Below are 18,115 nucleotides of genomic sequence, written 5' to 3'. Positions count from 1 at the left end.
CCCTTTGGGGAAAGCCCAAATCTTCCCATAGATGAATGCACAGCTCACTAGAAGCAATGGTCACATCCTAGATTTTGAACAAAGGCATTGTAATCTGCTTACAGTTTACTGGTTTTGAAGTTCCACGTGCTGGAATGTGATGTTTACCTTCAGGAATGATAATTAATAAACAGCATCTATCTACTGGAAAGTAATTTTGCACTTTAGAGGGACACCAAGCCCAGTGTTTGAGGTGCAGCTCTTTCTAGACTCTTATTCTGCCCTCTACATAAGCTGGAATTCGGTAACTTTTACCTAAAAGACATTTATCTACCTGTATGGAAAGAAGACAGGTGGAGACATACAACATTAGAAGTATTAATTGAAGTGGTCTATGGCCACAGTCATAGAAGAGACAAAGAAGATCATAAGATTTGATATAATTTGTGTGAATGTATGTGTATATAGGTATATGGATAGATTGACCAATCGATCGATCTGTCCAAGAATTTGAAACCAAGCATAGATGAAGAGTTATTTTCATACTACATTATGACACAGGGGTGGGCAGAAAATGCCCAGTTAATTATTGCTAAATATTTTAAATTTCAAAGTTCTCCTTTTCTCTTTGAGATTTTCTCTGTTATCTCACCTGTTTGTTCATCCTTCCATCTATTCACCTTTTTCTGAGCACTGCCATTTTCAAATCATTTGAATAATGCTAATGATACTAAATTGAGCTTTTGCTCTAAGTGTTGTTTCTTCTGCTCACACTTGGATGACAAAGGCATATTTAAAGTTACTTAAGCAAGACTGCTACTAAAGTAACTGCATTATGTATGGCATTCACAGTAATGTGTTTATGGCTGCATTGATGCTTTTAAGGCAATAATTATGACTGCTCTCTAAGTCTGCATTGGCTAGCCTTTTTGGAAAGGTATTTGATCGTTTCATAGAGTGTTATTTTGCTATATAGGAAGCAATTGTTATTGCTCCTTTTTAACTAATATGCATTGTTTTAAAACTCAGGTTCACGTAGGCCTCTTGAAAGGCTGATATAAAGCAGCCATGGGTTTGGATTCCTACGGATTTCCTAAATGTTATGAAAATGATTTAAATTAAATTAAATGAAGCCAAATTAAATAGAGTGCCACATATGTCCTGGAAATATACTCCAGCGTGATACAACCTATGACTTCAGAATTATTTTGGAGAAAGAATTCGAGATATCAGTACAAATCCAGGAAATTAGTGGACGTGTAAACAAAGGTATGTCTCACAAGACAGCGATGCTGAGCACAGGACGTGAGCATTAGATATTTCTGAATTAGACCAGTAACTAAAAAACTCTGCCTCTTCTATACGTTAAAAGACTTTGTGCTGTTTTTTAAAATTTCAGAATTATTAATCTTTTTCAAAATTAAGTTCTATTGAGTTCTTACAGCCAGTTAAAAAGCCAGAAGAATGAAGGAAGATTTTTCTCTGTTTTTTTTAATTCATTTGCTTGTTTTGTAATAGATTAAACCTCTTTTCTTGGGAAAAAACCCCATTCAGATTCATGATAATTCTGTGGTGCTTGTACAAACAAGATGAAATTGCACTGCCTGGAGTCTTGTAACCCTGCAGACAAACAAGACAGCGTGCCCTTTGGGACAGAAGAAAACCGAGTGATTTTTCAAACATTCAGGAAAATCTTGATTAGATTTGTGATAGAGGTACCCCTTTAATGTGTGGGACACGTGGAAGAAACATAATTACCTAAACTAATGAAATGAAAGAGCTAGAAAATTAGAGCCGCTAGAATTTGTGTTCTGGTAGCACCGTATTAAACAGTGTCAAGTTCTACCATCTCTTCAGCGGGTAACCTGGCAGACGAGAAAACCCCAAATCTATTAGAATTCAGGCAGGATAGACAGTTGATCTGCCAGGCTGCCAAGGAGAAAAATAAATTTTTTACTGATGGCAAAGGAATTGTGTTTTTTAACTACAGCAGTACTGAAATTCTGAATGAAAGAACAGGCTTTACTGAAACAAAAAAGTATGGAACGTTTTGTGTGATGGAGCTTGACAAGGCACTTGAGCAGTATTCACCACTCAAGTAATTGCAGAAAGAATTGGGTGATTCAAGAGACCCGAACAAGGAAAATATTGAATGAACTGTCATCTCTGATGAAGCAGAATGGAGTAGACACTCCCATTTTTTAAAAAGATTGTCTGATTATTAAATTTTTCTTCTAATGACTTCTCAGCTGCTTTTTAAATTCATTTTTAAAGGCTTTAAGACCATCCAAAAGTGGGAACTCCAGAATTTTGCTTCATTGTGCTGTTCGCTGCCACTCTCAAGTGCTTTAAAAGGTGACACGAGGGCAACGCAGCCTGTAATGACTAATGCTTGGCTGTCTCCTCTAGCTTCCTAGGCTCATACATCTTCAGGTTTTAGTTTCTCGCTGTACTGTCCATTGGTGTGGCTACTTTACTGACAGGAGTCTATTATTATAAAAAGGCTGTAGGGATGACTATTGTATCTTACATTATCAGCAAAAGTGATTGCAGTTTGCAGCTTCTGCTGAAAGAAAAAGACGCAGATGAATGAACAATAACAAAAGATTTCCTTCTAGTTGCTATTTATAGCACCAGGAGTTTCAACTTTTGCTCAAGCACTGGGGATTTTGGGGACTGATACATCTGGAAGCAATTGGATGCAGACTGAGGTACTGGGCTGCTGTAACTTCCATCATAATCTTCCCTACGGTAGGATGTGAGCGTAGGACGGATACAAGAGAGTAGAGCATCCAGAGAAACCCTTCAGAAACCTGAGTCAGAAATCCAAGTATCCATTATAATCCTCCTTGACTCTTAATTCAGGTTGTGACCACTGCTGGCAAATTTATACAGAAAACTGGCGTATTTTGTGACTCCAGCTGCCAAATTCTGCAAAGGGATGCAGAAATGTGTTCTTGTCTGTTGTTAAACAGAGCTTCCTCATCCACACGCCTGGCTTGGGGTCCATACCACCAACTCCAAAGAGCATGACAGGTGAGGCATCCCAGCAGAACTGAAGCAGGAACAATCATTAGTCTACAACAGTTTATTAAATTCCTTCTTTCAAAGGGCATTTAGACTTTACACACAGCCAGACGGAGAGCTTTACCCACCCTGTGCCCACCCGCAGCTTTGTGCTGACTATGCTTCTGCCATGCCTGATGATGTGGCGCAGACATTTCTAATTATTCCACCTGAAAGCAATTGTCCTTGCAGAAAGATCAGAAAAAAGCATAAGCTGGAGAGATTCAGTTATTGACCTCAGCCTCCTGCTGAGCCAGTACTCTTGAATTTGGAATTACCAGAAAAGATGCAACTCCAACATGAATTCTTGCCTTTCAAATACTTAAAATGAGCAGGAAATCACAGCCTTCAGGTGTTCAAGGCATTTTAATGATGGTGAAGGTCAAAGACAAAGCACAGACTTGTGGAAGTGAGGAGGTGTCAGAGACCAACGTATTTCAACTGAAGTAAGTGGACTGAAGCTTAGAGCAGAAGAAGGGAGTAGAACGCAGATGGCGATTCGGTGCTGCAAGGAGAAGGAGGTTTTGCCGTCAGCAGTAACACAAATGACATTCCCAAACATTGCTCCATCACTTTATGGTATCTCAGAAAGCACAAGGATCCTCCTGTCCTTACGGCAGCAATTAGAGGGAATACAGAAAAGGGAAGTGTAGTTTTTAGAGAACAATAGTGTTGGGATCAGCAATTTCTCTTTGATTATCAGCTCCAGCTGGGAGAGTGGGGGAAGAGAGGGAAGCAGGTGGCTCCTGAGAGGGTCCACCTGGAAGAAGGCTCTAGAAGGGAAGCTGTGCTGCAGTGCAAGAGTTTAAGAGGAGGGTAGAAAGCAAAAGGCTAATATTTTTTGATTTATTTTGTTATTTCTTAAAGAGTAAGAGCCTTAGTTTGTATTGTGATCTTGCAGGATTTTTTGAGTTAATAACAGAAAGTGTATTTGTGAAAGATGCTGAAAAAGCCATGGTCACTGTATTGAGCTCTTCCTGGGTGAGTAAATATTTTACTAGCTCATACTATATCAACAGAGAAAAAAAAAAAAGATGACTTTAGCAAGTTCTTACCACCTGTTTGAGTAACGCACCTCTGTTTGGGTGCTTGTGCAGTTAACGCAAAACCTTTAAAGTTTCTTTTTCTTTCTGTATGGCCATCCTAGACACAACATAACCAGACATTTCTAGTTTTTTTTGCTAAATCACTAATGCCAGTGATCCTGGATGACTTGTGTGGCTGGGAACCAATATAATTTGCAAGTACACGAAATCAGTAATTCTGCGAATTAACTGATGAATTCTTGAATCTTTTGCCTTCTAAAATCAAGCAGTGAGATAATATATTAGCAGGAGGGCAAGGGAGAAATTCATTTGCGGAGGCTTGCTAGGCTCAAGATAGATCTCTGCAAAGCTTGGGAAAATAGCTTTCTGTGGCTCTGCTGAGTTCCTGTTTAATTACTTAGCCACATATGACCTTGCACAACTTCTATAATACAAGGGACTAGGAGATCTTTTGTGGTAAACAGAGCCCATAATAACTCCGTTCTCTAATTTCTGTTCCTCTAGCTGATACCACACTTTCTAGAAACTATATATATATATCCCTGAAGCGCCTAATTGAGAAATGGCTTTGTGAGGGGATAAAAACGTTTTGAGTTGCAGGAAGTAATTACACAGGAACAGAGTTACTTGTCTTTTTATTGTTACATACAAATACTGTTATCAGAAAACTCATTTCAAGTCGTGTGTCCTTTGGGTTGGCAGTTATTGTACATCTGGTCACTGGAAGGAAGTGCCTAAGAGCTATAAGAGTGATGTTATTTAGCTGTGTTTTTCAGACAGTTTAGGAGGTGTGTAACTGTTCATTTGCAGATTTTTGCGTGCGCCTGGGAATCTGGCATGTGTGAAAGCATTCCCAAGGGACACGGGTGCGCAGCGCGCCTTAGGAAAGCCTGACAGAGTCTGTGTAACTCTGCAAAGTGAACCCATGCTGTTTGCAGTGACAAATGCCAAGAACTGAAGGAACTGGAGAAGTAGTGATGTGGTGTAACGCAGTGGATTGTACTGCGCTGAGAAATTTTCATTACAAGCCCTGCTTTATATGGTCCTCTTGTTTTTGAAAGCACTGTATAAATAACAAATACTTTCTTTTTTATTGGTGATGCTGATATTTTAAACGAGTGTTGCAGGGAACAGGATGAAGTGAGTTTTAAGATGTATGGCATTATAAATGTGGACTGGGGGGATTCTTTGGTTTTTGGTGGGTGTTTTTTGGTTGGCTTTTTTTTTTTTGGTCCTAACTATGCCTGGAAAATGCATTTCAGGAAAGAAAGAGGATGGTCCAAGTTCTGCTACGTTCTTGTAGAACAACATACGGAGCCTGTGCTAATCCCTCTAGATATCAGAGCCACCCACACTTACACATTATCACAGCTCTACAGGACAAACATTACCTGCCTCTAAACCTCATGGTGCCTTCATGTGTCACGAACAGCCTCTCACCTGCCATGAAAACACAACCCTCTCTGCCACAGCCGCTGCTTCAAAATGCATGGCAACACTTTGACGTGGGTCAAACATCAGCCTCCTAAATACTGTCTCCCTTTGCTATTTTTGCCTTTCAAGCAAAGAAGCTGCCTTAAGGCAGGCCCACTGGTTCTTAATTGCCTCCTTCCCCAAGTGACTTGGGAGATTGTTCTCTAACTGGCTGTAATTATCCTTTACTGTAAGCTAACCAAAGTACACTCTGATTTCAGTGTTATGTTCATTAGCAAGCATCCTGTTTTAAATGTTAATGTATTCTGGGAATGTCCATCCTATAAGAATGGACTGATTTTGTGTAGCAAGTGTTTGTGAAATACCCTGAGGAGCAAATCTGTACTGGGTAACTGATTTGAAATGAAACCCCTGATGTTCAGGGCAGAATATCAATGGATGGTCAAGTCGCAGAGTTGATGTACATGTGAACATTCCCTAAAAGGGAGGTAAACTTTTTATTGTCTCCAAAAGAGCACTCAATGTGAAGGTTGGTTCTGAGCCACTGCCTGCAAAAGACTTCTCCCTGTGGTTGTTGTTTTTGGCATGATCTCTTGCTTGAGTTGAAGAGTGGATTTATCCCATGAGTGGCACTATTGGTGGTTTTGTGATGGAACTGAGCTCCTAAATTAGGATGGGAGAAATGTGGGAAGAATGAAAGCTTCCCTTCATACCTTGACTCAAACGTGATCCAGAAAAAGACGACTCACCACACATTCCTTTAAGAAGCCATCTAAACAAAAGTCTGAATCCTAACAGATGTTTTCTCTTGTTATTTTCAAGATATGCAGCAGTGTGTACTGCTGGGTTTTTGGATGGGTATATCAGTGCAGCATATAAAAGTGATGCTGAATGCTTTTAACAGCTAGTGTTCTGCCATCCAGCTCCTACTCAAGCCCCTGGATTTGGAGTTTTCTGCCGTGTAATGAGCAACGAAGCATGGCTGCTCTGCCAACCACAGGTGGAAAGGTTTGCTTAGTAATGTTGTCAATGGCTGGATAATAGAGGAGGTGACTTGAGGTTTTTCTGCTGAGTGAGATTATTCCAGTCAAAAGTATGATTTGAATTTCCAAGTGACTCTGTGTGGACACTCTTTTATAGTAATAGGTGCTCTTTAACCAATGTAAAATAATAGACTTCCTTAGTGGAGCAAACTACATCAGCAAAAGATGCTCTCAAAAATGTGCAGGCAGAAAGCTACTGCAGAAAAACTTGTTCCACAATTGCCTTTTCAGTTAATTTCCTCTTGTATATAAGCCCCCTCTCAGAGCATTTTACCATATATTTCCGGAGAGAGAGCACTTGTGCACAGCGCTCACGTCTCAAGACGCCAGGCACTTGGAGTGCCTGGTGCTAGAAATCAGCCCTGATGAGCATTCATATGCCTGGTTTAGCTAATAGAATTATCCAGACTGTACTGATGTGCAAAATTGTTTTAATTGTATATGACGCTACTGCTTTTGCTGGGTACTTCGATACCTCTCTTAATGAGCTGGATGAGAAGGCAGATGAATACTTAAGTTGTAGAAATGGAAATAAGAGTTAAGAAACAAAACAGAAATCCGCATTTGTAAACAAAAGGCTCACTTATTGCTCATGAAAGCATTGGGGTGTTTACAGGAAAAAAACCCTCTAGAATAAAGGTCTGAGAATGTGATGTTGCATGCTCAGAAACTTCAATTAATTTCTGAATCTGACAATTCCCACATGTTGAAAACTGCAAGGAAGTAACTGTCATGCTATGAGCTCTGTCTATTCTTTCCAAGTTGCACATATCTTTGAAAATTACTCTGAACAAATGTAATGGTGTCCCTGGATACCACAGACTATGAAAACAGCTTTAAAAGAGCCCCCGAAGAACAGTCTGTGGACTTTTCACCATATCAGATAGTTATGTCATTTGCTAAAGTGTACGCTATGCTTCCATCCTGTCACTGGTAACTTTAAATGCTTATCTGACAGTCTGCTAATTAAAATTATCCTGCTAATTCTTCTAAGTCAAAAAGTGCCTATAACTTTTCCAGGCTTTTTTTCCCTTTTGCTCTTTTTAAATATAGTGATAGTTATGTGAGATTTAAAAAGGTAACCATCTTCTATCGCTCTGTCTACTCTTCAGAAATAGCGAAAGAAAGAATGCAGAAAATGCCTCTAAATGGTATTCTATATGTGTCACATACACGTGTGCACGTCTATATGCGCATAGGGAAAAACAAATTAACGCAGTATAAAACATAGGTTCTTACCTAAAAAATTCAGACATCTCAGCAGCAAACTTGCTCAGAAACAGTGATCCTTCCTTCTATTTAGTTTAAAAAAAGATCTCTGTTATGTGAGGAATAAAGTCTCCTTTGCTACCCAGGTGCTCTGGGTGAAGCCCTGGAGCAGAACAGGCTGCAAGAGGCAGCCTGTACGTTCACTGTATGCGTTACTGTATGAGGCCATCTCTATGTATCAACCTATATACACATACATAAAAGCATCTCCATGCATGTGGGTAAACAGACTCTTAAAATAATCTCAGGTTACGGTTTCTGTATCTGCTAGCCACACTTATACCCGTTCTTCGCACGTATATGTATCTGGGATGGTATACCCCAATTCTTGCCTTACCTTCACATCATTGACATTCATCCTGGTTCCCTCCTTCCCAACAAAGATGTCATCTATGTCAACCAGAATGTACCTATCCAAGGACAGCGTGAGCTTCTTCCCTGACAGGAAGGAGATGGCATCAATAAAGATCAGTTTGTGCAACCAGAAGGTCAGGTTGTTTCCAAAGAGGACTCTCTGAATCCCATCATGAAGCCCCAAGTCTTGGATGACAGTTGCATACAGAGCAGCCTTTGGCAATGCTGCAGGGGGTGGTCTAGAGGTCTGCAGTTCAGTTAAAAGCACAGGTTGATAGGTGGAATGGTTAAACTGGAAAACTGACCAGTCTTCACCAGGCAGCGGACCCTTCTCAACCCTTGGTGCTTTGGTAATGCGCAGCAAGGGAGACTGAGCGTTTACCACACAGTCTTTGAGGGCGACGTTATTGTAAAGATGTAATGGCAATCCTTTCAATTTTGTACTTGGGACGCTGTTCTCGTTGGCTTTATGAAAACCAATTATGCTAACACTGTATTCCACACAGTATTTTTCCAGAAGCTCTCTATTCCATGAGTCCATGGATACATACTTTAAAATATTCTCATATATAACAATCGTGTATTTTCCTCTTCCATTGTCTGTGAGAGGGGGAATATCTCCCTTAGCTGGCGCGATGACCATGTGATACTGAAATCTGCTGGACTCAAGGATGGCTATGATGTCTTGCCCCAGTTGGGAGTACTGGCTTTCCACAAACAGGAGGACAGTGGGATCAGTTTTAGATGGATCAATTGGCTTAGCTGTTTTCAGCTCCACAGACCTGTACGGTAGAAGCTTGAGGTCTTCACACTCCGCTTCTCCGGTGGTTTCCACAAGGGCCATTTCCTGCTTGTAGCCGGTGTAGAGGTAATAGGCAGAAATGACAATACTTGCCAAGCAGAAGGTTGCCAGGAGAATGACCAGCGTTCTGAAACTTCTGCGGAGCTTCACAATTAGATTCATCTTTTGCAGGACGTCCAACTTCTGTTGGACTTGCTGTTGTTTGTTTTTTTTTGTTCTCCCTCCCTAAAGTGCCATAGGAATGAGGAGATGCAGAGGTGCCGATTCCCCTCCCAAGACATTCATGTGACCATTGCAGTGCATTTATGAACCTGTTGGGGAGGTTATAAAGCTGTTGGAGCAGGAAGTCAAAGGATCTGGAAAGCTAAATTGAAAGAGGTTTTCTCAGAATGCAGCAGCTGCCAATAATCAATGAAGAGGACTCTCAACATGATCTGCAACAAGAAGCAAAAGGAGAGTAAATAAAATAAAATCCATAAAGCAATTAAAAACACACGTTGCTAAAGACGGTGATTGATACTGGTAATCTGAGTTAAGAGGGAAGTTTATGAACAGTTCAAGGAGCACTCAGTGTCACTTGCTTTCTTGATGTGTTAAGATAAGCTGCATTAAACAGCTCTCCCGTATTCTTAGGGTATAAAGTCTAAATGTGCCTTTTTGAGGACATGGATCTCTCTATGGATGGGCACATAGGTATGTGCCCTGGGCACAATGCCTCCAGCTAAAGGACCGGGACTTCGGCCTGTCCCTGCTGGGCTGAAGTAGCAGGTGCTTAAACCTGACAGCCTGGCCACCTCTGAGTCCCGGTGTTTCTACCGAAATTCATGAAAAATTACCATTGGTAACAAGAAACCATATGACTCTGAGGCAATTAAAAGTAACTAAACCTATGGCATCTTTCTAAATTATGTATCTTGTTTACCTATCAGAACAATGCGAGACTGTAAACAATGGCTGATTTTTGAACTACAAGGAAAAAACACTCTTTCCAGTTAGATACTTGTCAGCTGATGTGCCCTCCTCCATTAACTCCGATTACACTTCTGAGGTTTTTCACTCTGAAAACCATTCACCTTAAGCTTTACACCTCAAACTGGGAAACGCTTCTAAGAAAGGTATTAAAGAAGTTTGCCTAGCAGTATATTTTACAACTTGGGTATACGGTTCTAAGGAACCTCTGTAGAGGCCCAGACTAACAAAAAATACCTCAAACACTGCCTGAAGAGTGTCGACAGGTTGCGGTCGGAGCGGCGCGGCCCGGCCCGGCCCGGCCTTGCGCGGCCCCGCGGCTGAGGACGCGGTGGCACCGGCCCCGCTCCGGGGAGGGGACCGGACGCCTCAGGGAGGCAGCGCTTTCCCGGGCCGGCTTCCTCACCGCAGGTCCGCCGCGAGTCCTCACCGAGCGACTGTCACCCAGGACTCCGGCGTGACCACCCCAAGCCCGCCCAGCTTCCAGAACGTTCCAGAAAGAACTGCGCGTGACAATTTACCTGAGGCTTCGCGGGAGGGGGGGGGGAGACCGGCCGCCTATAGAAGCCCAGGGGAGGGGCTGCCCCACGCGCTCACCGGGACCGGCCGCCATTTTGTGGGCTGGGTCCGCGAAGGGTGAGACCTTTCTCTCTCTTTTCCTTTTCTCTGTTTTTTCTCTTTCTCTGACTACCTCATTTTTCCGAAACGGCAGCTCGATGACACGATGCAAAGCTCGCATTTGTAAGCTTGCTTCAACTTCAGCAAGGTTAGCTTGGTTAGTAAATGTTAATTGTTGTTTGGGCTCTTCTGGTGTCATTTTACCTCAGTTCTGACACCGGAACGCTGCAAACCTGAGTTGCGACAACCTTTTGATTGTGTCAGTTCAGGATCTTAAAAATGCGAGTGAAAAGTTTTTAATTTTGCTTTAAGTGCCTTGTACACCACTGTGCTAGTATTAGAGTACTCCACTGCTTGTGGGAGCTTATCAAGCAATGAACAGAGTGCTGGAGTAATTGTTAAATAATAGGTCTGCTTGCTCATGTTGAGTGAGGGTACTTTATCCATGGAAAGAAGTGAACAGAAATGAGAAAAAAAATATGTATTTAATAATGTCTTACGTATGACAGAAGAAATAGAAAAGAAATCACAGCTATCAGTAGGAACTCCAAATCATCCTGATAATTGTAGGTGTATTTGCCCCCCTCTGGTGCTTTCCTTGTTCTGTAGTTCTCTCTGCTTGCTGGGATCTCGCTTCTTATTGAACCTCCAATTAAGATTTTTATCAAAAGATAAAACTGGATCAAGTGAAGCATCCTCTGCGAGGCTGTGTTCCAGTTTTGGTGACATTGACGAGTCACTCAGCCCGACTCTGAGGGTTTATGGGATCAGGAGAATTGCTCTCCGTGGGACGGGCAGCCTCACTGGGTGGGTAATCTGCCCACAAAACAAGCTGTAGTTTTGTTAGCATGAGATAGGCAGGTATCTTGGAAACAATAATTAAAATCCTTCTTGGACTCTGCATTCTCTGCTCGTTTTCAGCACTAGAGGGCAATATTTTCTTGCTTTTTAGCAGGCAGCACCTGCTCTAACCTCGCCTCAGAGCAGGGTCTTGGAAATCCTCAGGGCAGATGAAACACCTTAATTAAGACCCTTATATTTAAAAATAAATAAAAGCCATGACTTCTGCTGTAGGACATCTGCCACTAAATCACACTGAATACTTGCCAAATGTCTCAGCCTACACCTGTAGCACAAGGGAGCAACATGCAAGGAGACCTAAAATTGCATGTTTTTTCCTCACTGTTCTGTCCTGCTGGATCTCCCAGGTACTGGTATTGCAAGCTATCAAAATGATAACACTTCATGAGCCAGATATTTGCTGCTACTATTGCTCATATTACTAAAATATGAGAAGGCCCTGACTTTATATTAGCTAAAACAAAAATATTGTCTTTATCACAAATTATATGATCCAAATAACATTTGTAAAATCTCTTCTGGTTAAAATATTAGTAATCAATTTAATGTAAACTAGTGCATCTGTTGTTGTACGCAGATGTTATATAACAAGTGCAAATATTCAAACTTATCTGGATGTCTAAATATTAGAATTGATAAAGAATTTGAACTTGCATATGGAAACCTGGCAATGGAGCAGATCTTTTTAGTTTGAGCATAGTGTTTGAACCGCACTGTTGAACTGATTATACTGTTCGGTAAAAAAAAGAAGTGTGAAGTAATTAAAGTTTATGAAAATAAATCAGCTGTATTAGCCATTAGTGGGACATTTTCCAAGGCATAATTGGAAGTTAAGTGCCGTTTGTGCCTCTGAAACTCTCCCCCTTAAAGTTCAACGGCTTTATATTCGCTCAGAAATTCAAATATCTTTGGAGTATTTCTGTGCTATATTAATTTGAAAAACATGAAAATAGGCCATGTTTCTTAATTAACATTAACAAATGTAGTTTCTTTTTAGAAGCCGGTGTTTGAGTTCCTGTGTTCTATTGTCACTGGTCAGCATTCATTGACTCTTCAGGTGTAAAGCCCAAAGCTGGGTACATCTGATCAAGGAATCCAGGTTACATTCATCCAGAGTTGGTCATCGTGCGTTCAGCTGACTTCCTAGACATGGGGCCTTCCCCAGAAAGGGCAGAACGCTGCAATATAACTCCATTGTGATGCCATAGCCATCTGCAGGAACTATAATTTTTCTTTAATTCAGGCAGCCAAAGAAAAACAGAGGTTTAAAAACTGCTACCTCGTTGCTAAATAGTACTTCCTGCTTCCCCAGAAAAATGCTTTTGATTGATGATTACAGCATACTGATTTGGAAGATGATTGATTGGGAGATTAGGATTCAACTATTTAAAACTGATCACACAATAGTGAAGAGAAGCAGGCTCTTATTAATACCATGTGTTAACATCTCATCAGGAATTAAAGCTGATTCTCTCATGGTCTGGTTCCTGTATGCAAACTTTCTTATGGGGCTTAGGGATTTAACAAGTGTCTTGACCAAATTAGGCGCAATTAACCAGTGCGGGGAATACAGATGTTACAGAAGGCAATTACATATTGCAAATATGTTAATTGCTAATGAGGGATACCTGAAATAATGATGTTATTGCCTGAGTAAACAGGGAAAACCCCATTAAGAGGGGGGGGCTGCTGCCTTCCATCAGAAATAGATGATATGTGGCAGGAGGACAGTGGTGAGTTCTCAGTGTGTAGGCTACCAGCAGGAACATCACAGCCTCACAGGGCTGTTGTGAGCTCTTCTCCTGCCCTTACCCCTCCTTGTAGGTAGGCTATGGATCTCTGGTCTAATTCAGCGTCTGGAAAGCAGGGATCTTGATGTTAAGCAAACAGTTGTGTTTATCCATCTTAAGGATTGAGCCAATAGACTTCCCATCTGCAGCAGGTTAGGAGCCTGGAGCTGATTACAGCACTGAGGAAAGGAGCAGGATGCTTGCTGATCCTTTGCAATACGGTCATCTCTGGTTGCCTGTCTGTAGTAGAGGGGAACGCTCTATGGGTAATTCCTCTGGAGGCAGGCCAGAGGTTTCCTCTCATCTGATTCCAGCATAAATCAGAAGTCAGAATGTCTTTATTTTCTATATATAGAGCTTTCCTTTAGGCAAAAAAAAAAGTAATGTAAACTCTTCCCTTTTTTTCCTTCCTTTCTAAGCTTGTATGACTCCTGCCATTTATTAGCAGCCCGATGATTCCATGATACCAACTTGCTGCTCCTTGCATATGAGTGCTCATTCAATACAGAAACAAGCAAACTGGTTTGAGTGAAAAATGACTCCTGTTGACCATTAGGAAAAGTTCAGGGTTTCTGTTCACTGCAGAGGAGAAAACAGCTTTTTTTTTTATCTCAGAAAAATTTCCAGGTGACTTCTTTACTGAGCTTGTGCAATTTGGGTGCTTCCTGAAAGTAACTTTTTTCTTTTTCAAGGTTAACAAAGTTGCAATGTGTTTTGTGTTGATAAATGTGGCTTTGCGCATGAAGGGTGCTGATGCCAGCTGCTCACAGCTTACCGCAAGGTTTTAGAAAACTCTTTTACCTAGGATAAGGTAACAGCTGGTAAAAGCTGTTGCAAGTTGTCTAACTTTGTTCTAACTCTCTCTTATAATTTCTGACTGGAGAGGCTGTTCAGGTCTTTCGCCTCTTTTGTTTTCAGTGCATAATCATCTGTAAGTTAAAACATTATTTCATTGTTTTCAGCAATTTGATCAGTCTATAGTGCACATATCATCTTCTGTGATTCCAGAAAGCTAAATGTTGCCAGAGATTGAAGTCGATAATGAATATAAAGCGAAGTGTTTGAAATACCTCACCTTGTGCACTCAGTGAAAGCTGGCACGATCTTATGCGTGAAGCAATACTTGGAAGCTAGCTAATCAACCTTTTTGACTTTTATCTTTCTTTGGATTTAAACTTTTCCAGGTGATTTCAGAACTTGGAGCTTTGAAGAAAAAAGGCTTCCTGGAGGAAAGGCAGCTAAAGGCATACTTGGAGGTAGGTTTTACACATACACATATTCTCACACATGTGGACATATGCTCACACCCCCACACCTCTTACTCTGTATATAAGATAGTTGGGAAACATGGTGTAAAGGTACTTAGGAATTCTGTAAACTCTTCACTCTCGATAAACTGATAACATCTGATTGGTGCAGACAGATTCATTCAAAGCTAACAGTTTGTCTCGCTCCAGGACCATCAAAGTTGACCTGTTTTTATCATGGTTTGTATTTTCAAGTGTGATTTGAAGCATACTATTAGAGTGGTTTTCTTTGTTTTCAGTGTTTTACTTGTCTTTTGACTGAGTAGGGGAATTGTGATTAGAGAAAGCCTTGTAATAATTATTTCTATTCCTTTAATACTTCTGAAAGCGTGCAGATAGCCACCACTGACTTGCCACCAGTCCCACTTCCTTGAACTCGCATGATAGATGTGCTGTCATAACAGCATGTAAGCAAACATATTTTATTCTCATTAATGCATCTGTGGTCTGAAGCTGCTGACTCACCAAGTGTTTGGGTTTTTTTTCTTGTTGATGCTTTTAGATAGGTAACTATAATCTCTGCTGATGAGACCCCCCACAAAGATATTCTACGTGAATCAGTGGGACGCTTTTAAAAATGTGAACTAATGAGACTATAAGGAAGGTACTGTTCTTTCTGCAAAACCTCCCTCACAGAATTATTGCTGCCTTTGATTCCCCAGCCCATATTTGACACTTCATGTTGTTTAACTTCTGGTAGCAGTTTATTCTAAGACTTAATCAGATCACACTTCTGGTGAATGTTGCCTAATGTTCAGTCTCAATACTTCTTTCTCCTGACCCATTAACTTCTAACAGTCCCTTGGTCATTTGGACCACCTATAAATGCACGTAAATATCCCATCTGTGATGTTTCAGTGACCTTTCCTGCAATTTATCAGTCTGCAACACTTCAGTATTTTTGAACATATGTAGTTGTAATGATTTCCTCAGAAATCACTGACTGCTGATTTTTCTTGAGTGTCAGGTGTGGAAGCTCTTAGAAATCAGTAATAATTTACGTAGTCTTAGGAGGACCAGGCATGAAGAGAGAACCTATATATATTTCTTGTTTCTTGACAGAGTGGCTCTAGTCACCATTGCAACACATAGGTGTTAATGACCACATTAATCCTTTGTGCAGCTCCATATGTGGCGAAAATGTTGCATAGCAATATCGAAATATCTGCTTTACACCAAAATATACATAGTATCTTGATGTCATCAGGAAAAACACCTTAGCTTTGTGTCCAGACTTAAAATAAAGAAATAATAATAAATGTATTGTCTAAATGATGTTTTCCAATAAATGTGTCCATTTTGCCTGAGTGATGGTAATGATATCTATCACTTTTCACCCGTAACTCACCAAAAATTCTGAAAAGCTGAATAACATTATTCTTGGGTACAGGCCTGACTTTTCCAAGGTCATTTGGCAGACTAGTCGTGGCTGAGCTGGAAGCAATTGCCCCTTGCTCTTGCATGATGTCCTTCAACAGGCTGGTGTCTTTACAGCCCTCATGACATCTGTAGAAAAGTAACTGAACTACCAAAGATGAAAAGAAGTTTTGAGAGATGATCTGAACGTCAGAAGCTTACTGCTTAAGCCACAATGACAGAGGCAAAATGTCATGGCAGAAACTTGTGGCTGAAAATGTAGCAGAGATTCCCATGGTACAAAGTTGTGCGTGTCCTACAGGATTGAGTCCTTGGAGCTGATGTTTTGCTTTCCCAGTGGGATTAATGGAGAGTACAGGTGTAATGAACATCCTATGATTGCCCCAGTCCCTTTGAATGAAGCTGGTGAATAAAAGCAGGCTTCACACGTTTGCAGGCTGCCTCAGGAAAAACATTCCTCCTGACCTGATGCAACAAATCTTCTGATCTCACTTGGTTAATGGCTTTTCATCACTTTTCAATTCATAGTTTAATGCTTCAATGGAAGCCAATTTGAATTCATTTAACTTTTCAAATAAAACTTTTGTGAGATGCTGTATCAGATGTTTTATTACAGTCTATCTATTCTGTTACTGTTTTCTAGTTTTATAAGGCTGTCAATTAGCGATCCAGTTTCAATAGAATGATTTGTGTTGTGAATTCAGTTGAGAGACAACATTTGTGCAATATAATGGCTGCCTAACTAGAGCTCCTTAAAGTCAATCAGTGCAATAGTCAAACTCTGTACATCTTGTTTGATCATATATAAAAGCTAAGGCTTTAAAAAAACAAAAAAATCTTTTTCTAGTTCTATTAGCATCCAAATAACTGCAGATTCCCTGAATCTATTCTGAAAATTTACCAACGATTATAGATTTTCTGGATAGCTATTGAAACTTTACTTTTTGGAGGTTTCTTATAGGAAAAAAAAAAGATTAAAAGCTCCCTTTTTAATTAAAAGGCCCTTTGCCTACAAGACATAGGGACAGGCTCTGGAATAGCTTATTAGAAGCAAAACTCTTTGGTCTTTATACTTTTTTTTTTTTTTAGTAGCTAATGGTTTCCCGCGCTTTCTGTCTTCCTATTGCTTTTATGGGACCTAAAAATGTTTGCCACCATACAAGATGATTAAAATGTCTCTTATATCAATGACAACATATTTCACTGAATAACATGTTTTGTGGTGTCTGTATCCTGTCACAGAGACTAGTTGTGAGAAAGTCTGATGTGGTCACATCTGTGCTAGGAATTAAAAGGAGGCCACTAACTTATTTCAGAGAGACTACTGCTGTCACATAGTAATGATCTATTACTACTGCAAAGGAAGTCTATTTAAACTCAGATAACAAAGATTTTGTACCTAAATCCTTAGAGCAGCACGTTTACCGCATGGAATTTAAACAGAGGTTTATTCTGAGTTTACTCAAGCCAGGTTCCAGCCAGCAAGAGAGCATTTTCAAGCTTTGGGTACATTAACTCTCATTATAACAGCTTCCCTATATTTATTTTTTAAGTAAATTCTACTGGTATCCCCTCTCCCCATCTTCATCCTCATTGGGTGAAGGGTTTTGTTATTGTTGAGAAGATTTGATAGAATACATAGCGAGTGAATTTGGTCCCAGCAACCTCTGATCAGAGCAGGTGTGTGGGCTTACAGCATTGTCTAAGCCACCAGGGCTGGTGACAACCCGGCAGGTGTTAGCCAGCAAATAGCCGTAATGGCTTTCAAGCAAAGTAAGGTGAGCAGAGTGAATGAAGAGAGGGGACCCTCCACGTGCCTCTTTGTGTGTGTGTGTGCTTCTTGAACTCCCAAATGGCATTGTTTTAAAAAGGAAAATTCAAACAGTCACTTCCACCTTGCTCATAAAATACTTGCATTTGTCACTGCTTTATCACATGACGGTTTTGGGGGCAGGGAGTTAAGTTTATTATGTCTCTCCTGTCCTTTCTATATATATTTAAATTGCTTAGGCTAGTCTCAGTCCTAGACTAGGTTCCAGGCAGTCCTTCAGAAAATTCTAGGTCTTATTAGGAGTTCTTTAAAACTGGAAAGATTAGCTTTTTGTGGGAACCAGCTATGGCTGCACATACTACCATTGTCAATAAAACTAATCTAGACAAACTTCATCATGTACTAAAAATATTACAATATCCAACAGAC

The 18,115-nt window shown here is 40.5% G+C and overlaps 1 protein-coding gene across 1 annotated transcript in view; it reads right to left on the bottom strand.

Moving 5' to 3' along the window:
- Positions 1-18,115, bottom strand: part of NDST4 (N-deacetylase and N-sulfotransferase 4) — a 147,459-nt gene that overhangs the window by 75,259 nt on the left and 54,085 nt on the right. Inside the window, exon 3 of the mRNA XM_063336645.1 lies at positions 8,175-9,427. Within this exon, the coding sequence (XP_063192715.1) occupies positions 8,175-9,155 (981 nt within the window). The 5' untranslated portion in view covers positions 9,156-9,427. The remainder of the gene's footprint in view (positions 1-8,174; positions 9,428-18,115) is intronic.

Source organism: Chroicocephalus ridibundus, chromosome 5 (genome assembly GCF_963924245.1).
Source record: "Chroicocephalus ridibundus chromosome 5, bChrRid1.1, whole genome shotgun sequence".
In the NCBI taxonomy this organism is placed as follows: Eukaryota; Metazoa; Chordata; class Aves; order Charadriiformes; family Laridae; genus Chroicocephalus; species Chroicocephalus ridibundus.
Note: the sequence above shows the minus strand (reverse complement) of the source record. Positions and strands in the feature narration are given on the sequence as shown.